Source organism: Miniopterus natalensis, chromosome 18 (assembly GCF_054644295.1).
Source record: "Miniopterus natalensis isolate mMinNat1 chromosome 18, mMinNat1.hap1, whole genome shotgun sequence".
In the NCBI taxonomy this organism is placed as follows: domain Eukaryota; kingdom Metazoa; phylum Chordata; class Mammalia; order Chiroptera; family Miniopteridae; genus Miniopterus; species Miniopterus natalensis.
In genome coordinates, this window is record NC_142098.1 from 8,036,633 (window position 1) to 8,064,412 (window position 27,780).

Genomic DNA, 27,780 nt, shown 5'->3' on the forward strand with positions numbered 1-27,780 from the left:
CCAGATGGTACTGGAGGCATATCAAGTCCATCAAGTCCTCTTGTCAAGTAGTGTGTTCATGGTAAAATCACATTTTCATGAGTGTTAGGTAGGAACTGAATATGGTCAGACATATCCTGGGGAAGTAATTTTCTAAGTCGCCCCTTGCTCATCAAGGCTTGTAGCAGTGGGGGGCGAAGTCTAGTTTGGTTTAGCAGAAGGTGGAGCGAAGGGAGCGCTGGGAGACAAATACAGAAAAATCTCTTTAAATTTTGCTCATAATAGTGTTCAGTTGAATTTTTATTACTTGAATGTAGCTATGATGTGATCTCTGTAATTTTTGTTTAGTGTTTGAAATACTTCATAATTTTAAAACAATTAGTTTTTGAACACTAATAACAGCTTGGATGGAAGTCAGATATCAGTTTCCTTGAGTTAAATGATTTTTTTTTTACCCTAGGCATAACGTCTCCAACCACATTATACGATAGGTACAGCTCTCCAACAGCCAGCTCCACCAGGAGACGGCTATTTGTTGAGAATGATAGCCCCTCCGACAGAGGAACACCAGGGCGCATGCCACCACAGCCCCTAGTGAATGCTGTCCCTGTGCAGAACGTATCTGGAGAGCCTGTTCCTGTCACACCAGTTCCTGGACAGACTTTGGTCACCATGGCAACAGCCACTGTCACAGCCAACAATGGGCAAACTGTGACCATTCCTGTACAAGGTAAGGAAGGCAGAGTTGGATATCGAGTTCTTTCTCTGTGCCATTTATTGGAAAGTTACCGAGATTTGGCTGGAATGATGATGAGACAAGCATTTAGGAAGGGTGTTGAGTTGGGAGGAATTGGAAACCCCTGCCTAGAGAACCTTGTATTATCATTTCCTTTGTGCTTTTTTCTTTGTAACAAACTATAGGTATTGCCAATGAAAATGGAGGGATAACATTCTTCCCAGTCCAAGTCAATGTTGGGGGTCAGGCACAAGCTGTGACAGGCCCCATTCAGCCCCTCAGTGCTCAGGCCCTGGCTGGAAATTTGAGCTCTCAACAGGTGACAGGAACAACCTTGCAAGTCCCTGGTCAAGTGGCTATTCAACAGATTTCCCAAGGTGGACAACAGCAGAAACAAGGCCCACCTTTAACCAGCAGCAGTGTTAGACCCAGGAAGACCAGCTCTTTATCACTTTTCTTTAGAAAGGTAATTTTTCATGCATTCTAAGTTGTGAGCTTGGGAAATGTGTTAGATAAACAAGTTTTGAAATGTTTTTGTTTATCTACTAGGTCTACCACTTAGCAGGTGTCCGTCTTCGGGATCTTTGTGCTAAACTAGATATTTCAGATGAACTAAGGAAAAAAATCTGGACCTGCTTTGAATTCTCCATAATTCAGTGTCCTGATCTTATGATGGACAGACATCTGGACCAGTTGTTAATGTGTGCCATTTATGTGATGGCAAAAGTGAGTACTTTAGAATATAAAAGGAAAAAAGATGTTATTTCCTTAATCTTCACTGGAGGATATTTTCTGCATTGATTTTTTTTTTCTTTTTGAGTGAGACATTGGTTGCCTCCAGCACTTGCCCCAACTGGGACCAGGAATTGAACCAGAGACCTGGTGCAGGGGCCGACACTCTAACCATTGACCACACCAGCCAGGGCACCTAAGATTATATTCATTTCGTTTTAACTTTTGAAAGATAACTTTGTTGGATACTGGATTCTTTACATATTTTACTTTGAGCACATTGAATATGTTGTTCCACTGCCTCTTTGCCTCCATAGTTTCTGATGAGAAGTTGTCCATTATTTTATTAGGATTCCCTGGTAAGCGAAATACTGTTTTGTCCATCGAGTGAAATTTTCATTTGTTACTGTATATTTTATGCCAGGTCTTGGTTCAGATAACACTTGCTACCTCTGTTGTTGCTGAATTTTAGATTTTCTTTAATAGATCTTCATTTGTTGTGTGCTCTTAGGACCATTTCCAGACACTTTAAGGGACTGATTTTTAATATAATTTTCATCAGTTTCACTGTGGAGCAAATTTATGGTGCTCCACCCAGTATTTTGTTGGAAGTCAGTCTCTCTCACAAAATACTTATTCTTTTCCAGGTCACAAAAGAAGACAAATCCTTCCAGAATATCATGCGTTGTTACAGGACTCAGCCACAGGCCCGGAGCCAGGTAACCTCATTTCCTCTTGGGGCTGGAAAAGCGAGTCTGATGAATACAGAGAGCCCCCAGAACTGGCTCTGTGGCCTTCTCTCCAGGTTGAACAGCTGAGGCTTGACTTCAAAGGGGTCTCTAGTCTGTCCCCTTTCCTACGCGGTTAATGATAGGAAGCCGCAGGCTTCTTGGCTCAGCTAATCACCGGGAGCCATAAACTAGGAAGTTGTTTGGTTTGTCACCTTTCAGTTGGGTTTAGGAAACAGTACATTTAACCAAGACAACATTTAACGAAATTTTAAAACTCATTTTATTTTTAATACTATTCATCTATCTTAAAGAGATCTCTGTATTTGGCTTAGAATGACTTCATTTTATGGTTGGATATTATTACTGCTCTGTTGTATTGTAGGCAGCACTTGAATTTCGAGCCAGACAGGCCCTGGTGTCAACCTTGGATCTGTTATTTAATAGCTATATGACCCTGGCTGCATTTATTAACCTCCTCTGAGGAGGATTACTACTATTTCATAGGGTTGTTGCAAGAATTAACATGTCAAGGTCACATGGTCTAGGATGTATTCAATAAATACTTCTGTCCCCTTCTCGTGGTCTCTCTAAAGGTGTATAGAAGTGTTTTGATAAAAGGGAAAAGGAAAAGAAGAAATTCTGGCAGCAGTGACAGCAGAAGCCACCAGAATTCTCCAACAGAACTAAACAAAGACAGAAGTAAGTGGGATCTTTATGAACAGGTATACAAAATAAAATTAGTAGCTTCTCTTCTTTTTTAGGCCTGGGAGACAGGATTACTAAATGAAATTACTACTAAGAAAACTATGAAACTATTTTATTGGGAAAGGATTTATTGGAACACGAAACAATTCTAAATTTAGTGGCAAAGTTATTTGTCCTTTATCCCAATAGCTGAGGCAGATTGTGCAAAACATTTTTCTCCAGGGGAACCAGGCAGGAATTTGTTGGCTCAAGTTTCAGAAAAGTTTGGCCTGTCAGTTGAAACCATGCTGTGGAACTACCATCCCTGGTTGGTTGCTTGCACCACTTAATGCAGGGCTCAGGTCCTAGAAAACCTGGTGTAACTTATTAGTAAAAACTACTCAATGTGCCCTTCCTGCATTTATGGCCTGGGGGTAACCTTAGTACTTAATGTCTTACCTGTGCTTTGCCCTCTGGCATAAAGAATTAAATGCCCATTTGCTGCCATCATACAAGTAGAGCAGGTAGCTTTTTTAAAAAGAAAATTCAGTAGGATAAGGGAAGTCTTTCTGTTTAACACCCTTTGCTCTACCTGCCACAGCCAGTAGAGACTCCAGTCCTATCATGAGGTCAAGCAGCACCTTGCCTGTTCCACAGCCTAGCAGTGCACCTCCAACACCAACTCGTCTCACAGGTGCCAACAGTGACATGGAAGAGGAGGAGAGGGGAGACCTCATTCAATTCTACAACAACATCTATATCAAACAAATTAAAACATTTGCCCTGAAGTACTCACAAGCAAACACAGTAAGTCTGGTGGGGATTATTTCATGCTTTGTTTTCACTTGTGAGGGTTGAGGCATCACTTTGAGCTGCTCCATATGTAAACTAGTTTTATAAATAATTCTCTTCAGTAAAATGGGAGGAAACCTGACAGAAAAATGTGACTAATACAATTTATATTGTTGTGTAGCGTTAAACAAGAATATAAGACAGTATCTGGATTCCCTACAGAGTATAGCAGTATAGGAGAGAATGCATGGGTTCCAGTTGTCTAAAACTTAGCAGAAGGGTGACCTTGCAAGTTATTTAGCTTTCTCTGTCTCGTTTCCTCCTCTATAAAATGGGAATAAGAGTAGTCCCTAGCTTATAAGGTTGTTGTGAGGATTAAATGGCATAATGTCCACAAACCAAGCACTTAGGTTTGTTATGTTTTCTTTAGGTTTACTTGTTGCTGTCACTGTTTACCATTCATAAAGCTAATGAATTATTGTCTCTTCACTCTTGTAAGAATAACCACTTTCAAACAATACCTGGTTAGAAATTTTGTTCAGCTTAGAAATGATTTTTTTTTTTTTTTAGGCAGATGCTCCTCCACTGTCTCCCTATCCATTTGTAAGAACAGGCTCACCTCGCCGAATACAGTTGTCTCAGAATCATCCTATCTACATTTCCCCACATAAAAATGAAATAGTGCTTTCTCCTCAAGAAAAGATTTTCTACTACTTCAGCAACAGTCCTTCCAAGGTGAGTCGAACATATATCTTGGCTTTTACTAATTCCAAAATGCTTAGCGGTCTAGAAACAGGATGGATGGGAACTGCCAGGGAAAACTGACCAGTTAAGTCCCAGTGGAGCAAAAACCCAAGAGGTTTGGGGGGGAGAGTTTTAAGAGTTGGAAATCGAGTAAGAAATTTGGATTTATTTTCATTCCTTCCATTTCCTATTTATGTATTTTTTTTATTCAATTTGTAAAATTTTAAATTTCCAAGATTTTGGTAGGGAAAGAAAATCTGGAGCTCCAAACTGAGTACCTGTTTGTTTCTGTGACAGCCGTTGTCTCTATCCCCTGTAGTCTCTGTCTTCGGGAAGAAATGGACATTTTGTACAGTGCAGTGTGATTATCACATTAGCATAGATTTGTGTGGGAGCCCCCTCTGCCTTAACCTGTGACAGGGAGGGAAGCTTGAGTCAGGCCTTAGTGGATGAAAAGTTAGCAAGCTGCTGAGGTGTGCAAGGGAAGGTGTTAGGGAAGCAGATCACTGGGAATCATGCTGTGGTAAGGAGTGCAACTGGATCTTAAAGGCCTGATGTGGTATTTGTATTTATAAAGATTGCTTAGGAGGAAACATATAAAACAAATGGTCTGGACCCTTAAAAAATGTTACTATCATGAACATTTTACTGTCATGAACATTTTTGTGGTGGGAGTGGACTGTTCTAGACTAAAGGAAACTAAAGAGACATGCCAACCACCTGTAGTGGGTCCCACACAGAAAAACTCAGCTGTAAAGAACACTTTGGGGATGTGGTAAAATTTGATGTGGACTTCAATGTTAATTTTTACCTTTAAATTCCTTTGGTATTGATGATGGTACTAGATTATGTAGGAGAATATGCTTGAAGTATTCAGAGGTGCCCTGTTCCAGTGTCAGTAACTTACTTTCCAATGGTTCAACTAAAAAAAGGTAATATGGCGAGAACAAGTGAGGTGACTGTTGATGATCGATAAATGGGTACTCCGTGTACTCTTCTTCCAACATCTCTGTAAGCTGAAAGTCTTTTAAAATGCAAAGTTGGGAAAACAAGTAAAAAAATCTGTTCGAATATATAATGGAAAAACTTGTATAATAGCAGCAAAGTATCACATACCTTGGAATAAATTTATCCCTTTAGGAAAATTATTTAACTTGAATTAGAGATTTTTTAAAAACTGGAATAAATGAAGATATACTCATGTTTCTGAATAGGAAGACCAAATACTAAAAAGATATTTCCTTCAACCATTACATGGTTTAATCTAATGCCAGTAATATTCACAGTACGATTGTGAAGGCTTGGAACAAAAATGGCAATAGCCCCAAAAAGCAATTGGAGTTGGATGAAATGACTCTGACGTTTCCTCTAATTCCAAGTGGATTAATGTGGTATGGTTATTACAGAATTAAATGGGGAAAAAAAACCCTCAGAATACTCATTTCAAAAGAAGGCCAAAAAAGGGGAAGAACATATGGGAAAATAGCAATTAAATGTAAATGGTCTAAAAATACCAATTAGCCCTGCCAGCGTGGCTTAGTAGTTGAGCATTAACCCATGAACCAGGAGGTCAGAGTTCGATTCTTGGTCAAAGCATATGCCCAGGTTGCGGCTCGATCCCCAGTGAGGGGTGTGTGCAGGAGGCAGACAATCAATGGCACTCTCTCTCTCTGAAATCAATAAAAACATTTAAAAAAAAACAAAAACCAATTAAAAGGCAGAAATTGTAACACTGGATGAAAAAGCAAGACCTAACTATTTATTGCTTATATGTAACACACTTAAAGACAAATAGTTTAAAGGATTATAACCCCAATGTCCCAAAATTAACTGACGAATAAATAAAATGCGTATCTATACAATGGAGTACTACTCCAATATAAAAGTAATGACATATGCTACAGCATGGATGGACCTTGCTAAGTGAAAGGAGCCAGTCACCATAGGATAAATATTGTATGATTCCACTTACATGAAGTGTCCAGAGTGGGCACACTTACAGAAGCAGAAAGTAGACTGGCTACTGTTGGGGGGAGTAGAGGGGTACAGTTTCTGGGGTGATGAAAGAGTGATGAATGTGGTTGATGGTTGCACAGCTCTGGGAACATACTAAAAGCCTGGCTCTGTAACACACTTCAGAGAGTTGAATTTTATGGTATGTGAATTATATCCCAATAAAGCTGTTTTTTAAAAAAGTAAAAGGATGGAAAAAGTTATACTCTGCTAACACTATCAAAAGAAAGTATGGATTGTTACATTAATATCACCAATATTAATATCTGAAGAGCAAAGAATTATCAGTGATAAGAAGGTAATTTCCTAATGATGGAGAGGATATACAATCCTAAACAGAAGAAAAAAAAATTTATAGTCCAGAGATTTCAACATAATGGATAGAACTAGTAGAGAAAACGGATATTAAGGGTTCATGAACATTATTATCAACCAAATTGATATTTATAGAACACTCCAACAGCAGCAAGTGCACATGGAACATTTACCAGGGTAAGACACATTCTGGACCACAGAGCAAATCTCATAAATTGTAAAGGATTCAAATAATGTGGAATTATTTCTGTGACCACAGTGGAATCATTAACAAAGATATCTGGAAACTAAATTGTGTACTTCTGTGAGTCAAGGACAAAAATATAGGAAAGTATTCTGAACTAAATGAAAACCTAACATATAAAAATTTGTGCAATGCAGCAAAAGCAGTGCTAAGAGGAAAAATTACAGCTCTAAATACCTCTATTAGTAGAAAGGTATCAAATTAGAAATTAGTGACCTCAGCAACTTGAAAAAGAGCAGGAATCAATGAAATAACAATGAAAAATAGAGAAATTAGGTAGGGCCATTAAAAGTTAATAGGTTTTTTTTGAAAAGATAAAAACTGATGTCTGAATAGACTAAGCAGAAAAGAAAAGATGTTAACCAATATGAGTAATGAAAAAGTACAGTCCCTACAGACATTAAAAGTATAATGAAGGATAAAGAACAACTTTGTGCCAATAAATGTGATAATACAGATGAAATGGACCAATTCCTTTAAAGACTAACTTCCAAAACACTCAAAAAGAAGTAGTCTTAACAGCCCTACTGTCAAAGAATCCAACATTCATTCATGATGGAACTCTCAGGGGACTTCCTCAACCTGATAAAGAATATATATTTTAAAAATCTATAGCTACCATCATACCTAATGGTGAAAGATTGAATGCCTTCCCTCCAAGATCAGGAAGAGACAAGGATATCTGCTCTCACCATTCCTATTCAACACTAACTGCAGGTCCTAGCACGTACAATAAGGCAAGATAGAGAAGACATACAGAAAGAAAGAAAACTATCTCCATTCACCACATAATTTTATACTTAGAAAAATCACAAAATCTACAAAAGGTAACTGGAACCAATAAGATTAGAAAGTCCCATAATTAATATCCAAAAATCAGATGTATTTCTATATACTAGCAATGAGTAATTAGAAGTAAAAGAATTTTTAAACACTATAAACAGCTTTAAAAAATTAAATACTTACGGTTAAGTCTGATGAAAGATGTGCAAGATTTGTATCCTGAAAACTACAGAATCTTGGTGAAAGAAATTAAAGATTGAGAAAATGGAGATATATATATATATATCATGTTCATGAATTGGAAAACAATATCAAGATCTCCGTTTTCTCTCACTTGATCTATAAATTCAACCCAATTCCTGTCAAAATCTCAGCAGAATTATTTATACATATTAACAAACTGGATCCAAAGTTTATATGAAAATGCAAAGAAACTAGAATAATGAAAATTTTAGAAAAACTTGAAGCACTCACACTGTCTGATTTCAAGACTTACTATAAAGCTACAGTAATCAACTCCAGTGGTACTGGTGAAAATATCAATTTATAAGATCAACAGGACAGAATCCAGAAATAGACCACACATACAGGGTGGGGCAAAAGTAGGTTTACAATTGTGAGTATGCAGTTTTGGTGTTTTTTTTAATCCTCACCCTGAGGAAATTTTCCATTGCTTTTCAGAGAGTAGGGGAAGGGGGCTGAGAGAGAGACATCAATTGGTTGCCTCCCGCACATGCCCCAGCCAGGGCTGGGGATCAAGCCTGCAACCCAGGTACATGCCCCTGGCCAGAATTGAACCCAGGACCCTTCCGTCAGTCTGCAGTCCAGTGCTCTAGCCACTGAGCCAAATTGACTAGGGCTAGTTTATTCTTGTGTTACTATTGTATTATTTTCCATACGAACTGTAAACTTCTTTTGCCCCACTCTATGTGGCCAACTGATTTTCAACAAAGGTGATAGCCTTTTCAACAGTTGGTGCTGAAACAATTGGATACCTATATTCAAAAGTAGTAAACTTGCACCCAGACTCTGTACCGTATTACAAAAAATTAACTCAAAAGGAACCATAGACCTAAAACTATGAAACTTAGAAGTTAAACCATAGGAGAAAATCTTTGTGAACGTTAGTTCTTAGATACAGCATCAAAAGCACAGTCTATAAAAGACCGATACGTTGGATTATCAAAATTAAGAAATTCTACTCTTTAAAAACAGAAAACAAGCCACAAATTTTACAAACGTCATAGCTGATAAAGGATTTGTATCTACAATATATAAAGGATTATCAAAACTCAGAAGGAAAACCAACCACATTTAAAAGTGGGCAAAAGATTTTAACGCACTTCACCTATTACATGCCTATGAGAATGGCTAAAATCTAAAAAATGACAACAAATGCTGGCAGTGATGTGGAGCAATTGGAATTTATACTGCTGGTCAGAATGCAAAATGGTATAGCGTAACCATTATACCTGGAAAATAGTTTGGCGGTTTCTTATAAAGTTAAACATACCTTTACCATAACCAGTAATCTCACTCTTAGGTATTTACCCAAGTGGAATGAAAACTTAAGTTCATACAAAAACATGCTCATGAATGTTTATGACTTTATTCCTAATTGCCAGAAAGTAGAAAACAACCCAAGTGTCCTTCAACTGGTTAATGGATAAACAAATCTGTGGTAGACCCAGCAAAGAGTATTACTTTGCAATACAAAGTACTTATACACTTAGCAACAAAAATGAATCTCAAAGGCATTAATGCTTAAGTGAACGTCACTCGATTCATTAGGCCACTTACTGTATGATTCCATTTCTGTGACACTGTGGAAAAGGAAAAACTGTAGGGACAATGAACATCAGTGTTTTCCTCGGGTGGGTTAGCTAGGACTATGAGGGAATTTTTTGGAGTGAAGGAACTGTTTTATGTCTTTATTGTGATGATTACGTGACTATGTATTTGTCAAAATGTGTAGAACTGTACACTTACCGGGGTGAATTTTAGGTTAAGCATCCAGTGTAGTGACTTTCAATCCTGCTTGTACATGATCACCACCTGGGGAGGTTTCAGAAAAAAATTGTAGCACAGAATTGGGAGTTTCTCTAATATATGTAAGCAGTATTGGACTGTTGGTTGGAGAAATATTTGTCATCATGACTTAACAGATGATAGCTGAGATCAAGAATAATATTACAGCCCAGCCAGGTATGGCTCAGCAGTTGAGCATCGACCTAGGATCCAGGAGATGGCAGTCTGATTCCTGGTCAGGGCACATGCCCAGGTTGTGGGTTCAATCCCCAGTCGAGGACATGCAGGAGGCAGCCAATCAATGACTCTCATCATTGATGTTTCTCTCTCTCTCCCTCCCTCTCTGAAATCAATAAAGATATATTTTTATACAAAGTGATATCAAGATGACTGATCATTAGTGACACTTGTCAGGGCAGTTTCAGCTTGTTAGTACAACTTGTTAAAAAAAATTATGGTAACATTGCTTATAGTACTAAATAATTGGGAGGAAGTAATATATCAAGAGGGGATTAAACTATGATACAGACATACTGTAGAATACTGTATAGCAGTTAGAGATGTGTGATCCATGTAGACTAATAAGGGAAGATCCAAGACAGTTTCCTCTAATAAGTGCATGTGAATATGCTCAGTATACTTTCCAGTAGAAAACATGGACAGTGAAGCATCACATGGGGAAAAAATTATAACCAAAAAACTACCCTACCAGAAAATAATGTGATAAAATGACTTTTGGCACTTTGGAGAAACTTAACGCTAAAGGCACTGAAAACAGATCCAGTCTCTGGCACCCTGACAGTGTTTTCCCAATAGGCATTCCTAACAGAAAATTTGCCCAACTTTTCTCAATTCTCCCAAGGACAATAAATATTACATTCTAGATCATACTAATAAATTACTTACAAGGGATGCTATAGGGAATTAAGGCTTACTTCTCTTGTGAAATTCCAATTGAGAATGGCTGCCAGACTAAGAGAAAAAAAAAGGCACAATACTATATAAAATCATGCTATTTTATAAAAGAAAAGAAATAGTTGTATGGAATTGATTAAATATGGCAGAGCAATGTCATGATCTATAACTATTGTAAAAGGAAATTACAAATTTCTTAACTCTTACGTTTTGGAAAAGTGTACATCAGTTCACCTCTGGAGCTTGTTAAAAAATAGTCTTCCTGCACTCCACAGTCATCAGTCTCAGTGAGCTGAGAGGTGACACTGGGAGACTTTATAATTTAGTAGTTCTTTTCTCTAAGATGTTCAAACTCTTCAGGGTAAGCCACTTAACTCATTTGAGGTTCTTTGCCTTATGAATTATGTGTATTAGCATTTTAACGTTTTTATATTTATTTTCCCTCACTCTAGAGGCTAAGAGAAATTAACAGTATGATACGGACAGGAGAAACTCCAACCAAAAAGAGAGGGATTCTTTTGGAAGATGGAAGTGAATCACCTGCCAAAAGAATTTGCCCAGAAAATCATTCTGCCTTATTACGCCGTCTCCAAGATGTAGCTAATGACCGAGGTTCCCACTGAGGTTAGTCTGTTGTATTGAAACTCCTTTCACAAACTGTTTAACAGCATCATTTAATGCATGCTAGATTATGGGGCTTTTTTTTCTTTAATCTTTCCAATATCCTTATTTTTACTCATCCCATCTGCCTTTTTTCCTACCACTCAGTGCTTGCCATCAAGGCTGCTTAGAATTCAAACTGGGATTTTTTAACTCTTTGGCAAAGCTTTTACAGGTATTGTAGAGAACAAAGCATGCTGAAATGTGTGTACGAGGTCTCTGCTGACATGCTCCAGCAGAAGACTGTATTGCAATCCATTCCTGTTTGTGGTCTGCTCTGGCTCTCCCGAAAAGCAACACAAAAACTAGGTATCCTATCCTAAAACACTTGGTAGGAGTCTGAGAATTCTGCATTTTTGAAACATAACAAGGGAGAGGTCCCAAACTCAGATACCCAAGTGTCCCAGTCCGTGTGTGTGTCTTTCCCTCCCTGTCAGGTGTGGTGCAGTGTGGCAAGTGCTTGAGTGTTTGCTGTGCAGTGTGAGTGAGCTTGTGTAAGAAGTGGCACTTTAGGGCTGTAAAAAGCATGACTTCATAACCCAGGTTTTGCTGTATATTGTGATGGCACTTTCTACAATGTGAACTTTATTAAGTACAAAACTGCTAGGCTAAACACTCAGTTATCTTCTCTGATGCTTTTGTGCTTTTTAAAAACCGTTAAAGCCCCAGTAGCCACCTTTGGGGCATGTATTTTAAATTTTCCAGTTTTTCTTTTTCCCCCCATTAATAGGGATCAGCTGGCTAAGTGAAGATTTTAAATCAAGTTGAATTAAGTGAATTAATATGAAAAATTATGGCCCCTTCCTTTAGGAGGTAGTTATCCAAAACACATGTGTCTACTGAGGTGATACATTTTTAAATATCTTTGGGTGTGTCCCTGGCAGTTTAAAGAGAGTTTAGGTCAGAGAGGTTAGGTTTTCATGAGTACATAGTACCATTCATACAAATTAGAAAAGGTTATTTAACAGCTATTGAATTATCTATATATAACTTTATTAATCAGTATTGTTCCAGCATTTTTTAAGTTGAATGAATAATCTTATTAGGGAGAATATTCAACTGTAAATTGGATCAGTATGAACAGTTACTAGGTAACTTCATATGGAACTTGCACTGTTCAGTTAGAATAGCATTCTGCAAAAGTATTTATAAACCTCTCCAGACACCTTCTGCTACTGTAATTTTATATGAAAATAAGTGCATTTTTCAATAAAGCATTTATAAATTAATCTGTTCAGTTATACTAAGAGGGTAGTTTCCTGCATAAATGACAAAGAACCATCATTTATTGGTTTATTTTGTCTCTACAAAACACATTAGTCATTCATCACTTAAATATCTGACTTCATTAGAAACCGTTCTAACACTTTTTGTCCCTTCTGCCATAAAAATACAGTAAGTAATTTGTTTTAAAAAAACAACTATGAACCAGTGTTCTGGCTGCCTCTCTCCTAGCATGCACCTCAGTGATAGCGGTTCGTAAATCAGACAGTAGGCTAAAGACTGAGGGGCACGTGGTCTTCCGCTAAAAGTGCTAATAAGCTATGGAACCTGCTTTCTCTATCCCTTTCCTCTCCACATCCTAACATATGTACAACTGAAACCCACCGATTTAAGAACCATTAGATAGTGCTAAACTCTGTCTACTGTATTAGTTTTAAATGAATGCCACTTACCTTTAGCATTATATTCAGAAAAATACTTAAGCCTCAAGGTCCCCAATAATTTGGAGTACTGAACTAGATAACCACCCTAAAGACACTTCTGACAGAAGTAATAATGCGTTACTTAAAGAGAGGTTTCCAGAATTTGCCGTCAGAACCTAAGCACACACGGACACCACTGACATCAGTCCTTGTTCACACAGTTTACTCTGCAGCAGTCCTGGCCGCTGGTCAGGCCTGAGTCCGCAGGAAAGTGCCTGGTGCACCAGAGTCACCACAGTCCCAGCTCTTAGGTTGTTCCTGTTTTCTCTTCTTTACTGAAAGGTTGTACTGAGCCAGGCTTTACCCATGACAGGCCAGCAACATGAACACTTTTATTGTGCTGTTCTTCAGGCTTCTTCTAGGCACAATAAAAAACAGACATCAGAAAGTGACTAGGGGGAGATTTCAGCACTGTACAAACTTGTTTCCCCAAAAGTTGTGTGTACAGCATGAGCAGATGTACAGTGAAGACCATTTCAGAAAGGAAAGTGCGAGTTCACTATTTCAAAAATGGTTATCTACTTACTTTCTGAGTCAGCATCTTCTCTCTGGCTTCATCATGTATAGAAGGATTCCATGGAGAAAAGCTTAAGAAGAGAAAAAGATTTAAAAACTGCTTGGCTTACTAAATTTGTGTAATATCCATATTTTTATACTTAAGCTAGTTGCCATAACAAAACCTAACAAGGATTTAAAAGAGTAGTCTTTAATCATTTGCGACCATATAAGTTTTAGATATTATCTAAATTATTTTTTCACATAACTATCCTTTATAGAGCATTTTCCTTGGATTAGTTCATTTAAGCTTCACAACCTCTGAGATACTATTTAAAAATGAAGAAAGTGAGGCCCAGTAAAATTAATTGCTGAGTCACCAAAGCCAGTAAGTGCAAAAGCCAACCAGTCTGTCTGCAGAGCCTGAGCCCTTACCACTGCACTACACTGCCTCCCCAGCAATACTAGTGTGCAGAGTGCTAAAATGCCAATCCTTCAGGTCTCAGTACTCTTCCCACCACTCATCCCCAACATCAAGTATCACAGTGCCCCAGGAAACCACTGTCCCACTAGTCACTCTCCCACTATGCAGCTTCCCTCCTTTCACCAAATCTGAATGTTGATAGGGCTCTGGTAGTTAAGAGGGCTCTCGCTTAAACTGCCTCCTGAAAAGGAGAGTCCTGACACTTGAAAGAGCACGTCACAAGGATCCTTAGGAAACCAGAGTCACGAAATAGTTTGCTGTTGACACAACATGCCAGTTGATGTAAAGCTTTTTAAGGAATCAGAAATCTTGTTGACAAGTAATGGGGTTGTAGGCTAACAGATTATACGCTTTCCCTTTGACACGCTCTCAAAAGGGGGGGAGGGGCAGTTAAAGTGAGGGGGAAGGAAGAGATACAGAGAAACATGATTGGTTGCCTCCCACACACACCCCAACTGCTGTGAGGGGGTGGGGATTGAACCTGCAAGCCAGGTAGTGCCCCTGACCGGGAATCAAACCTGAGACCCTCTGGTGCACAGGCTGATGCTCCAACCATTGAGCCACACCAGCCAGGGCTTACTCCCCATTTTAAGACCACCTGGAACACGAAACACAGGACTACAAAGTACAGTTTATCTAGGTAGTGTACCACTTACCTAATGGCATAGGGGTCTTTTATTTTAGGCTGATCAAACAGTCGGGCCGTACACACCTTAACACTGTCAACCACTTTACTTTTAAACAGCTGGACATCTTTTTCATATCTGTGTTAAAAGATTAAATCAAAAAGTTACCAACATAACCTACTTGGCTGCATTTTCAAATTTAACTTAAATAACAAAGCACAGTAACCTACAGGACTGCAGCCTCTGGGTTGAGGGGGCTTGCTGTGTCGATCTTGTAGAACACTCTCCTTGCGTACATTAACACCTGCCAGATGTGATTGTGGTTCCGCCTAAAGGGAGATACGGCACCGTGACTGCGGCTTCCTCTGACTGACTCTGTCACTAAAGGAAACACTTATTTACTAACCTCCACTTTGCAAATGCTCTCTTCACATCCAGTTCACCTGAGGAGGGGTCAACTAGTGGGTGAAAGACGGGAATATCAAACTCCAAGCGCTATATGGAGAGAGACACACATCTTTTAATGTAAGCAGTGGAGGTACTGGGCCCATAGAGACAGTGGGAAAAGAGAGGACAAGGCAGTCATGTTGTCAGAGAGCTGCCTGAGGAGCAAGACTTAACTACTTTCAACATTTCCTGTGAAATGAAGTTTGCAGTGAAGGGGGAAGTCTCTACTCCCAACACGCTATCCCCTTACACACTGAGCGCTGCGGTTCAGCCTGCGGCCTCGGCACACAGAGCGCCAAGTCAAGCTCCAGGCAGAGGCTGACGAGGCAAAAGACAAAACAAAGCCCCCCCCCCCCCCCCCAAGACCGCAGAGCAGACATTTTAGGAAACAAATAATAAAAGTGGTCGGTCAAGGAAAAGAACCAAGAAATCTTTAAAGCCCTTTAAGCCTCCTCACTGGCCAGCACATGAAGCCAGATGTAGCCCCTACTTACTGGACAGTCACCATCTGGGTAGTTATCAGGGATGTGAACTGTGAACTTAAATACACCATCTTGATAAAGTCCATGCCGTATGAATATGACTCCAAACCACACTGTAGGGAAAAGTAAACACAGTTAAGGCCTAAGTTCATGCCAGAGGCACCAGATATGTTGTAAATATGTTAGAGAAGGAGTCCTTACTTAATGCAGAGTGGTAAGAGGGCTGCACGTAGACACCTGGTAACTTCTGCTTCACAAGCAAGGTACTGAAACAAGCAGAATAATGCCACTGAATGGAGGTCAATGATGCACAGATCACCCCATCCCACATTCATATTCTGAGGTGAAAGAGTCCGTTATGGGGCAGCTGATGCCCTAACCCAACAAGCGGAGTCATCACAATCCCTTTCCTGGCCCTGACTGCTGCCCCTTTACTGGCTTTACCATAAAGGGCCCCAGATTAAGAGATTCAAGCCAAACAGTGAAAACAAAGTTTTCCTCCCAGAAATCCACTTCCCCCAAACATCATCTCGGAAACTAAACTGGAGGTCATTCTGAACAATTCAGCCTGATTTCAGTTCTAGACATTAAATTTGAGGTCAAATGAGGGTATTGGTAAAGTCACTGCTTTTGTGAGTGGAGAGCAGAGCTCACCCACACATATTCAAAAGCCATTTTTAAATACAACTTTAGGTAATTAATAATAAAATTCCATGCATTGCCCTCTTAGGTTTCAATTTCAGTTTGACCACCAGTCCATGTGGCAGGAGGCCATGTTTAAGGTCTTTGCAGTGTTCCGTTCCTGAATTTACCCTGCAGTGCAGCACCTGTACTCTGGTCCCCAGTGTGGGAAACCATGGGTGCTGAGACAGGGCAGCCAAGTGCAGGACACAGGCTGCATTGACTCTTTAGGGACCTTGTCACCCACCCATAGCCATGCTGCGCTGCTCCTTGCAGCTGAGCTGTGAACCCAAATAAGCCAGGCTGTGACAGACCTTGAAAAGAACAATGTTGACCTAGGACCTTCAAACACATTAATCTACCAGTCCTGAATTTTAATTGTGAAGTAACTTAGTGGGCCTTAGTTGATAGTTTTTATTACATATTTGCCAACACACTTTTAATCATTCCGTTTAAGTCACTAACATTCAGCACATCAACAGCAGCGTGGTTGGCAGATATAGCTACCACAGTACACTTTGCCAGAAAGGCAGTGTTGTGTTCTGATCAGACAGAAGACTCACTGCCCAGCCTCAAACACAAGGCCTCCCTTATACAGCCCAGGGGACCGCTGCTGCCATATCACACTCAGCCCTTTAGACTGTAGCCCCAGACCCTCTGATTGTTACTGCATTGGTGCAGGGACAGACCGCTCAATGGTGCCTTTAAAATAACTGCAGTTACAAGGGAATTTTATGTTTTTCCAGTTGTCCACTGAGTTATAACTCAGAGTGTGTCTCTACACACTGGGCCTAATGGCTTATGGCTTTTGTTTTAATATTGCACTTCTTCCAGACATCACCACACAGTACAAGCCTTTGACACAGGCTAGGCTACAGATAGCTCGATTAGTATCACGTGCTGTGTACAAAGCACACAATTATTTTTAAGTAATTGAAATTAAGAATTCTCCACACTTTCTGCCCTTGTAGCAGATCATTAAATCAAAGGTCACCTGCCCTGAGTCACTATGGGGGCCCATAATGGGCTGGGTGCTGTGTCATCACCAGCAGCATTCTGCAGAATGCTCACCACCTCACTCCACAGGCGCCATGCAACTGCAGTCGTTTGGGACTAGTCACCTTCTTCTCACATGGAGCCCACATCTTCACAACGTCCCTGTAACTGCCCGAATCAGCCTCGGGCGGGGGTGTGTCACAGAATCGATCAAACCCCCTTCCGAGCGACAGGCCTTCAAATGTATGCCGCACTTCCTAAGTGTTCCCCAGGTCCAGTTCCAGCTCCTTCAGTTAGACTCCTACAGCCTGGCTCTCTGACCTGTGTGTAAGAATGCCTCACAGAAGGCAATCCTCAGAATGCAGCACAGAGCCTCCAGCTGGGCCTGACCCGGGGAAGAACAGAGCGCTACCCTCCCACTGTCCCATCCTGTACCACCTCTTCAGGACGTAAATTCCTCCTGTCATATGAAGGAAGACCAAAATTAAGTTCCTGACCTACAGGTGCTTAATAAATCTTACTCTCTCCCTCCTCTTGCTCTCCAAAACAGACATGGAAATTAAAGCACACGTTTGCCTTTAAATCTTACTTTCCCAAGCTCTGAATAAGAATCATTACATTTACAAGAGGATATTTATGTAACATTCCTTTGGCCTTGGTTAAGGAAGATTATATTGCCAGCAAATAGCCTCCATATTTCTATAAACAGCAAGGCTGATATTGGAGGGATATGACTTTAAGCCTTAAGATAAAATGGCTGCCATTTGCTGAGTCCAGTCCATCAGAATAAATTTCATTCCTTACCTTCAAGAGTCATTCAAAATGTAACCAAATAGTTTAAGAACTTACAATTCTGCAAGAAGAGAGTACTCCAGGTAGAAGGGTCCGTAAGAAGCATGCGTGCCATTTGTTGACTGTGCTGCTGGGGCAGGAGATGTAGGCTTAGTTATAGGCAGAGCATTTTTGGGAATAGAAGGCAGCTGTTTCTTTGGAGCAGTGCGGGGAGGACTGGTTTTCCCGTCCCCTGTTATTGTCTTCTCTTCACCATCAGATCGCTATTCAAGATGAAGTGGTGAGAACATTTGTTAGGATGATTCCTTGACCTCAGTCTGGAATCACTCTTTTACAAGGATAGTCTAGCACCATGATCAAGATGACCTGAAAGGCCTTTGTGCAGGGGCCATTAGAAAGAGCAGAGCAATGAAGCAAGACTAAGGCACTAGAAAACTCGTTAGCTGTATCCTATAGAGACAAAAAGCCAATGTTCACAAGATTTAAGTGAAACAAAGAAATGGTTTCTCCTGGGGGCCCCCAAAAGAGGGCAAGGGGTTACTAAACAATTAGACAACTGTACAAGATGAAAAGTTCCTGAGCAGTTCAATGTGGTAGAAGGTCTGGTGCTAAGTGGCTCAAAATCAAGAGAGATGAATGAAATTAGTCCCTATCTGACATTAGCATTGGGTTAGAAACAAGGAAAGAAGCTATTCTCTCACTTGTAATGGCTCTGATTTTGACCCTGCCCCTCAAAGATATGTTTCCACATTTGGATTCTCCCAGCATAAACTGTCATCCACAGTAGAGACAAAGGTCTAGGTGAGTCAAGACAACTACCATCTTGGTTGTTTAATTAGCTATATTAAAAAGTATGTCATGTGCATAGGAAAAAGATTAATAGTGGTGCTCTCAGAGGTAAAATTATGGGTTATATTTATTTTCTCTTTGCATATGTTCAGCTTTCCTAAACTGTGTTATTTCTGCAACTAAAAAAGGACATTTTTAGAAAAATTAAACCAGTGCCCTCAAGTCTGACTTGAGCACATTGGACTGGCCTTTCCCAAGGCTTTCCTAACCATAGAATCTTGCAGTTTAGTAGAAAACTACTACAGAAATTTGTAGCAAATTTCATCACATGTAAGTATCACCTGTTAAGTCTTAGAATCGTGATTTCCAGAATGATTTCTATTTGAGGTGCAATCTCAGTCTCAGAAACTAACTTTAATCAACAACAAAAAACATGCCCTGACCCAGCCAGTATCACTCAGTGGTTGAGAGTCAACCCATGAACCAGGGGGTCATGGTTCAATTCCTGGTCAGGCCACATGCCTGGGTTGTGGGCTCGATCCCCCAGCAGGGGGTGTGCAGGAGGCTGCCGATCCATGATTCTCTCTTATCGTTGATGTTTCACCTGTCTCTCTCCCCTTCCCTTCCTCTCTCTGAAATCAGTAAAAATATATATTTAAAATAATGATAATTATTATTTCTCAAAAGTAAAACCTGAACTAGAAAAACCAGATAATCTTGTTAAGATTACAGGGCAACCTCAGTATGAATTATTTTGGCCTCTATTCTTATGCAAATGTTTCCTCACTAAATTTATCAACTATACCTACCTTGCGTCCAGAGCTTGCAGACATGCTCCAGAAAGGGTTCATAACGTGTAATCCACACAAAGAAATTCAGTGGTCTGCGTCATCAAACTTCCGTCCCCAAAATTCACTTTACCTTAAAATGAGATGGGAAAACAAAAACATACCAACACCAAAAGTTAAAACTTCTGAAATAATTAAGAACCAAATTTGACACTCAATAAAAATGTGATATAACATTCCATAATACAGTTATAAAAACCTAGTGGAAAAAACGTTTTCAGAAATAGTGTCCTTCAATACACCGCCCCCCGTTTTTTGACTCCAATTTCTTTCCCACCTTTAAATGCCTACAAGAATCTGAGTGCCCAGTGCTTGGCCAGGATTCAGAATATTCAGTGACACAGCTCAGCTTTGGTGCCAGAAATGCAGAAGATACGGACTATAACAGTTGCTACTAGCATAATATGTAGGCATTTGACTGTGGGAACACTAGGTTCAGAATGCACTGTACCCACATAACACAAAAAAGTCTAGACTATTCTCAGGGTTATGAGGAATTAAAGATCCAAAAGGGCCAATTTAAGTGTGTCTTAAGTACAAAATTATTCTCTCCAGTGAAACTAGTAGCTAAAGAAATAAGAAAAAAGCAGAGGGGAGGGAAAGCATGTAAGACAGAGAGAGCTAACTGGGTCCTGTCTGGAAGATCCTTCAACTACCTGAAGTATGGAAACTGCAGGATTAGGCATTCAAGGATTTGCCAGCCAATACATAGAAATGCAAGAGAGGAGTGCAAAGATTTCACAAACACAAACCTTCCACCAAAGCTTTAAGCAGTGGATAAGAAAGAGTATCTCTGAGGTCACAAGGTCAGTGGGTCATTTCCTAAAAATGCAAAGTGAGAGGCAAAGGAAAACCAGCAAGCCGAGCTGTAAGAACAGCAGCCTCTCAGCTCTGGCAATGTCCCCCAGGAAGAGCAGAGCTCCTTCTCTGAATTCATATTTGCACCAATCAGAAGGCTGAAGGTGAAAAGGGTGAAAACTTAGCAACATGTTACTAAATTCTTAAGAAGCAAATCATTAGAGAATCATGTACCAAATGTCCCTAATCAGCAAAAATGTTTTTTGCAAGCCTATGACACCCACAGAGGGTACCAGATCTCCCATACTCCAACAGTGCCAATTATTGCTGTTTTGCTTTCCAAGATATAATGCCACCCGGTAATTAAGTCAAAGGAATGAGGATCCTGGTTCTTCCACAAACCTGTTGACTTATATCCAATAAACAGCAACTTAGTGCTGAGAGCTCTCTGCAAATCTGCCTTTAAAGATTATTATACACATGAAAATGGTTGGGACATCAAAAATGTAGGGGGCAGGGGTCATGTACCTGTTTGGCCCAAATGGAAACAACATTGGTTTCCAGATCCAGAGGAATGTGCAGCATCCTACTGTCCTTTAGGACAGACATGATTTAGCAGAGGACCATCCCCTTGGGACACAGTGATCACCACCATGTGAATTTACTGGGGTGGATCAGTCACCTGGAAGGTCTCCTCCAAGTCTCACACAGAATGAGGCTGTGACTTTGCCTTTAAGAATCAAGTAAAACTTGCCCCCAGTTCCTCCTGTTTCAGCAGGAGCTGCATTGTCTACTGCCCATGTTTCCAGCAGCATCACCTAGAGAAACTGTAGCACACTTTTCGGGAATAACTACACCATTTATTGGCTGGCTGGTCTACTCAGACACACTATAGCACTTTCCAGCAGGAATGACAAACCCAGAAGATACACCCTAGTCATTAGGAAACAATTTTAGAATTTCTGCTGGTTAGGCCATACAAACAAAATATGCCTGCCTGCCTTTATATCATACAGCGAAGAAGTCAGGATCCTGGACCCGCACGAAATATGCATACATAGCGTGCGCCCAAACTCAGGAACATGTGCTGCTTTCTTTCCTCCTACAAGCACTACCTTAATACACCACCCCGAACAGCCTTAAATTCCATGTTAAGAGGCGACGGAACGGCCCAGAGAAAAGACGGAAACAACCTGGGTTCAGCCGGCTCCCTGGGGACAACCAGGACGGGCACGGGCACCTAGGCACGGGGCGGAAACCATCTCCCCACACGCAGAGAATCTGGACAAACCTGTCTCGCCGTGATGCAACGCAGGGGCCACGTCCCGGCCTCCCAACTACCTGGAAATGCCCAGCCCGCGAGCCCCTCCAGCGGGGGGCTGAGGGTCTGCGAGGCTCCGGGACGCTCCACCCCCCACCTTAGCGAGGGCGCAAGGACGGCGGGCGTGGGAACAGGGCCGGGAAGGGCGGGACCTGGATGGGGCAAGCCGGGCGGCCCGCCGCCTAGTCTCAGGCCAGCCCGGCCCAGCTCCCCAGCTCCCAGACAGAACCCAGCGCAGGCCAGAGCTGCCCCCCGGCTGCCGGAGCGGCAGGTGCCTGCAAACGCGGACAGGTGCCCAGCCCTGCCCCCATGCCCAGCCCCGCTGCCGTCGCTCGTGCTCGCGGTGTCGAGCGCGTCCAGCAGGGCAGAAAAATGCCGGCCCGAGGACGCCGGCGGCGGAGTCTAAGGACTCCACGGCCCTCGCATACCTACCAGTCGGCCTGGCAGCGCGCCTCACCTCAGAGCCTTCAGCGCAGCGCTCCCGCTGCCCCGGTGGCGACCCCACAGCATCTCCGGCCGCGGCGCCAGCCCCGGCCCTGCCCCTGCTTGCTCCGTTCCCCGCCCCGCCCTACTCTCCGCATCAGGCTCCGCCCCCTGCCCCACACCCCTGGTCCCCCCCAAAGCTTCCGCCCAGCCTCTTGCCAGCGAGTGGCTCCCACAACTGTCTGTCAAGAGCCTTCTTCCGGAAGCGTTGGGCCGACCACACTCCGTCCTGCCAATCAAATCTACTCCTCTGGGTGAGGCACCACTTGACCCTCCCCTTACATAACAGCACCTTGAGTGAATTGTCATGTTCCGGAAGTGTCGGCCAAGGAGATGGGCACGCGCCTGTACATAATTGGCCCCGGCGTCAGCCAGTCACCATAGAGACCTGCCCTCCTGTTTGTGCGTAGCCCCTGCAGCCATTCAGAAAGGCTGTGCCTGCGGTTCCAGCCTGGGCCAGGGCGGGGCCTGGTACGGGATGGAGTCTCCACGAGAGGCGTGGGGGCGGTCGGCCGCGTGCCCGCGTGCCCACCCCGGAGTCCGCCTGGGACTCCCACGGCCCCGGCAGGGCAGCCAGGCCCTGACTGTCCTGTCGGCCGGGAAGGCGAGCGTGTCGTGCCGGGAGGGCCTGGCGGAACGCTTTACGCAGCGCTGGGGACGTCCGCGTCAGAGCGGAGCGCAAGTGGACAGCGCCGGGAGCCGGACCGCCGCCAGCCGGAGGAGCTTTGAGAAACGCCTGTGTGGACCCTGAGAAAGAAGATACCTGCTCAGAAGGGCTCCTGGTGGCTAACTCGACTCAAGTTTAAAAGCAGAACTCAGCAGCCATTACTAAACAGGGCCCTCTCAGCAAACCGCCGCGGGGAGAAGCCCGCGCTGGACGGTGCCCTCCGCCCCCGCCGCCTGGGCCGGCGCACAGAGCAACCCCCGCATCCCATCGCAGCCGGAAGGTCGGGTATTTTCCCCACCCAATCAGAGCTGCCCAGCTATATCCGCCTCAGCGTCTTCACTAATCAAAGCCACTCATTCTGACCAATCAGGACAGTGCTTTTTGGACCAATCAAACTACAGGGATTTGGAGTCTTCATTTGCATGAGGGGAGACCAATCAGGGACCAGGGGCGGGAACTTCTATCTATATAAGTGGTTGGTGCGACCACTTTCCTTCCCAACTGAAGCCAGAAGACTGAACTTAACGAGAGCAGATTAGGGTCCCCGGGTCCCCTGGGGCGCCTCTGCCCGGGGTTGCCTCACAGTCCTGCTGAATATCACAATGGAGCTGTTTGTTTCACCACCACATCCCAAATTGGGGATTCCTGTTGGCGTTCAACTGGCACCTATGACCATAGGTTGACTAACATAAAGGACCCAAAATTTGGACTGAAGGGGCTGGGGCAGCGATTACCAGGAATTTACATTTGTCACAAGTTCCTCTGGTGATTCTGGCGCATACTGAAGTTTGAGAGTCTCTCCCATGGTCCTCTGATTCATTTTTATTTATTTTTGCCTACAAGCCTTCACTTTGATCTGGAACACTTTACCAACTCTAGCACTGCTCAGAAGCTTTCCACTGAACAAAAAGCCATTTGAGACTGAATAAAGTCTGAACTGAGCCAGGTTTACAAGGCACACCCTATGTTGGCCTCATTCCCACATTCCCGTCTCATTTCCCACGCCTGTTCACTCCTCCGAGTCTTTTCTCACAAGGTGCCTTCTCTTAGGAAACTCGTCCAATCTCCATCTAACTCAATATGTTGCATTCAGAAGAGGAGGAATATTCTCTAACTAGGTTTTTGTTCAATTTTTGGTGGCCTTTGAAATGCTAGTAAAATGGCCTTGTTAAATGGCAGGCAGCCAAACTCTCCCTAGTGCTAATCCCAAGGGTAGGTTCTGAAGTCCAATTCCCCCTGCTCCCCCTCAGCTGAAAACACTCCTAAGCCACTTCCTTTTGTCCAGTTTTAATACACTTAGGAATGTTGTAATGCCCTTAATATTAGTCTCACTGTGAAAAGGCAAGCAGGAAGTCCTTCCTTCTAGCCACAGGTGGTCTTCCTGGGCACTTCTCTGGTTTGCAGGCTTGTCATCCTCTCCCAAACTTTTCTCTGATTTCACTCTCTACTCTCTTCTTGGCAATCTCGTCCCTTCCCCAAGCTACACTGAGGACTCACAAGTATTTCTGCACCTCAGACCTCTCCACTGAGCTGCAGATGCACGGATGCTTCAGACACAATCAGAATCCTTACAGCTGCACACACCAGAAAATACAGCTTGGACTAGCTTACATGGCAGAGGGATTGCTCCACTGGTAGGACAGGCCCCAGGGGTGGACACCTAGCCCTGGGCACTGCTTTACTTGCTGTCCCTGGAACTGCTTTTCCAGGCCGGTAGCAAGATGGCTCCTGCCATTCCAGGCACACCCAGATCTGGCAACATCTCGTAAAACAAAAAGACCTTTTCGTCTCAATGGTCACTGTCAAAGAGCAAGAGGACCTTTCCCAGCAGTTCTCTAGAAGCAATAGGCATGTTTCAGTGACCAGAAGTGAGTCACAAGGCCTCTGCCCACAATCAATCAAGGGCATGCAGAATGAGTCTGCCATGATTGACTCGGGCCAATCAAGACTTACCCTGGGTCTCTGGACTTTAAGCAGAGGAGTGGCACGATCAGATTTGTATTTGGAAATGGCCACTTCGTATGGAGGACAGGTTGTAGGGCTACGAGAGTAGGAGAGCTTTTGGAAAACCACTGCAATAGTTCAGCAAGAGATGACTGCACAAATTTGACAGTGGAGGTGGAGAAGTGAATGACTTCTGGAGACAGTGAAGAGGTGGAGTGGACAGGACTTGGCCATGGGTTAGATGTAAGGTGTCATGGATGACACCTAGATTTTTGGCTTCAGTTACTGGATGAATGATGCCATTCACTGAGATGACAAACAGTAAACCATACTGGTTATGGGAGGGTGGGAGAAGGGAACTAGTTGTTTTGAATAGGTGATGTTTGGGGTGTTTCTGTAAGTGCTGTTGCTTGTGTCCTGGTCACCCGTTTACCTCTCCTTCATTGCTGATAGAGCCTTGAGTAGTAGTAGTTGTTGTTGAGGGGTCCAACCCTTCAATGGTTCCCTGTCACTCTTAGATCAAAGATCAAACTCTTTACCGTGGCTGTGGGCCCAGCACAGCAGGGCGAACACCTGTCCAGCCCCACCTGTCCCAGGCTCAGACGACTCGTACTCTTAATTCCTTGGAGGCATGACACTCTCCCATCCTGCCCCACCACTACAGGGGTCTTTGCACTGGATGTTTCCTTTGCCTGAAACATTCTCCCCACCTCAGCTCAAACACCACTTCCCAGAGCCATTTAGTTTAGTTGGGAGAGAGCCATGTCTTTCTCCCACACATCACTGTACACTCCATGAGGCAGGAACCGTGTCCATTTTGCTCACGGTGGCTCCCCATCATCCGGCCCAACGCCTGGATGTAATAGGTATATCATGAATATTTGACAAAGGAAAGACAAAAGTAATTTAAAATACTTTTAAAACATCTATCAACATGCATGCCCCTAGCTCTGCACCAAGAAAGTAGCTCATTATGAAAATGAGGGTGATCAATTCAAAGGGAAGCGAGGAGGCGGCCTTGACTAAAATATAAAGTACCAAGAAAGCAAGCCAACTGATCCTAAGCCTTGCCTATAAAACATTTTCAGTCGCTTCATGTTACATTCATTATTCTAAAGTTTCAGAGCATGTGTGATATGTGTGATATTTGTGTTTAAAGGTTAATTCTTCTTGCTTTGGGACGTAACAGATACATGATCTCTGAGTACTCAGGATGCTGGCTCATGTTCCAATCACCAAAAGAGTCACTGAATCCATTTGTCTTTCGGTTTCTGGAACATCAGTTGTACAGAGCAGATCACGGATTTACTGCTATAGGGGGCCCTTCACAGAAGGAAGCGGCAAAGTAACGGTTAGGTGGAATGTGCATGTATTTCAGATACGTGCACACACAGGCCAGTATGTTCACCTCAGTCCACTTGCCCCTAAACCCTTTTGTGAAAGGAAGAGTCCCAGGTCGTGTGTGGTCCTATTCTCGATACGTGAGGTGATCATACAGCTATTCATCTATTTTAATGTCAGAAAAAATAACATATCAAAACCATGACCTTATGGACAGTAATGTTTAGGATGAGACCACTGTAGGCGTGTAAGCTGTCCTAAGTGAATGGATTTAAGGGAGGATCTTAAGTAATAATCCTGCAGTTGATAGTAGTCCTCAGACATGGCAGCAATCGCGAGCTTTTGACAGTGATCGAAGATGAGAAACACTGTTGGGAGGATGTGTGGCTTCTGTCTCCATCCTCACTGACCGTCACGTTCTTACTCAGCATCACAATGTGCTCCCCCTTTTTGGCTGCACCACGTTTCCCCCCATTCTAGTTCCTGTGACCCCCTGACTCTGAGTAAATTGGCAAGTGGATGAATGGATACTTGGATGATGGATGAATTTTACAGAATGCGGCATTTCAGTTCTAAGAGTAGCGGGTGGACGAACCGTGAATATTTATGCCACAAGGAAAAGCAAACAGTGTACAACGCTGCAGCTCGTAGAGAGAACCGATTTCCTTTTATAATCAAACCGCTCTGAACGTGGCAGGACGCTGCAGGCCACCGCCCACTGCCTTGGCATGCCAACACCCGCACCGCCAGCCACAGGAGCAGCCGTCTCTTTGATTGGTGTTACCTTTGCCAAACCACCCCACTCTGAGGTTTCAGGGCTTTTAAGAGATGATAAAGGCTTAAGGTTAGTTTTAGCTAGAGTGGCAGATTCAGAGAAAGAAAACCAAAGAGAGAGCCAGAGAGAGGGAGGGAAAACGCAGCCTTCACCCATTTATAAATCAGTCGGGGTTCGCTGTGGTCGGGGCACTGTCCACACGGAGACGCCTTCTGTTCTTACAACAGGCAAATAGTGGTTCGTGAAAGACAAGGTGTCTCAGCGATTTTGAAAGTCTGCCATCCAAAGCAGATGACATGCTGACTCATTCATTCCAACTTTTCAAAATGAAATTCAGTCATTTGGGAAAGTAAAGTACAATGGCCATCTTATACTCACCACCTGGAGTCAACAATGCGTAATGGTTTTCCCATATTTCCTTTTCCTGTTTTCCCCTCCCGAGTCATTTAAAAATAAGCTGCAGTCATCATCGCCTTCTCTCCTAAATACTTCGGCGTGCATCTCCTAAGGGCAAGGACATTCCCCTGGGACCACAGTGCCATGACCACACTGGAGAAAACTCTAATTCCTACCCACTGCGGGCCCACAGGTACTCAAACTGTCCTAGTGGTCACATATCATAAAAAGCTTTTATGGTTATTACTTTCCTAAGCCAGGATCCAATCAAGATTCACTGACTGCGTTTGGTTGTCTCTAACCCATTTATTCTAGAACAGCCCCCGCCCCATGGACTATCTGAACAGACCAGG

At 42.8% G+C, this 27,780-nt stretch overlaps 2 protein-coding genes and 1 non-coding gene across 8 annotated transcripts in view; 1 reads left to right on the forward strand and 2 right to left on the reverse strand.

The window, feature by feature from the left end:
* The window catches only part of RBL2 (RB transcriptional corepressor like 2), a 62,519-nt gene that overhangs the window by 29,429 nt on the left and 5,310 nt on the right, over nt 1-27,780 (forward strand). For 3 of the 4 annotated variants that reach the window (XM_087827509.1, XM_016221028.2, XM_016221029.2), the window contains 8 exons: nt 440-709; nt 901-1,181; nt 1,265-1,441; nt 2,095-2,166; nt 2,772-2,877; nt 3,464-3,669; nt 4,225-4,389; nt 11,149-13,350. In XM_087827509.1, coding sequence (XP_087683635.1) covers nt 440-709; nt 901-1,181; nt 1,265-1,441; nt 2,095-2,166; nt 2,772-2,877; nt 3,464-3,669; nt 4,225-4,389; nt 11,149-11,319 — 1,448 coding nt within the window. In that variant the 3' untranslated portion in view covers nt 11,320-13,350. Of the gene's footprint in view, nt 1-439; nt 710-900; nt 1,182-1,264; nt 1,442-2,094; nt 2,167-2,771; nt 2,878-3,463; nt 3,670-4,224; nt 4,390-11,148; nt 13,351-27,780 lie in introns of those variants that run through there. The other variant, XM_016221027.2, reaches the window with a different exon arrangement.
* Nucleotides 8,279-23,161, reverse strand: AKTIP (AKT interacting protein). Of its 3 annotated transcripts, none has more exons than XM_016221032.2 (10): nt 23,068-23,161; nt 19,664-19,775; nt 18,123-18,328; nt 15,798-15,862; nt 15,609-15,709; nt 15,074-15,162; nt 14,898-14,996; nt 14,698-14,805; nt 13,589-13,649; nt 8,279-13,420 (listed from the first exon to the last, which is right to left on the reverse strand). In XM_016221032.2, exons 2-10 carry the CDS (start codon nt 19,703-19,705, stop codon nt 13,310-13,312), a joined length of 882 nt encoding a protein of 293 aa, XP_016076518.1. In that variant the 5' UTR covers nt 19,706-19,775; nt 23,068-23,161; the 3' UTR covers nt 8,279-13,309. The 3 variants fall into 3 exon arrangements, with proteins under 3 accessions (XP_016076518.1, XP_016076520.1, XP_016076517.1); XM_016221034.2 differs by lacking the exon at nt 23,068-23,161 and adding an exon at nt 22,254-22,336 and having other exon boundaries at nt 8,279-13,417; XM_016221031.2 differs by lacking the exon at nt 23,068-23,161 and adding an exon at nt 22,254-22,336.
* Nucleotides 17,022-17,180, reverse strand: LOC148090992 (small Cajal body-specific RNA 1). Its single transcript, XR_015716088.1, has one exon.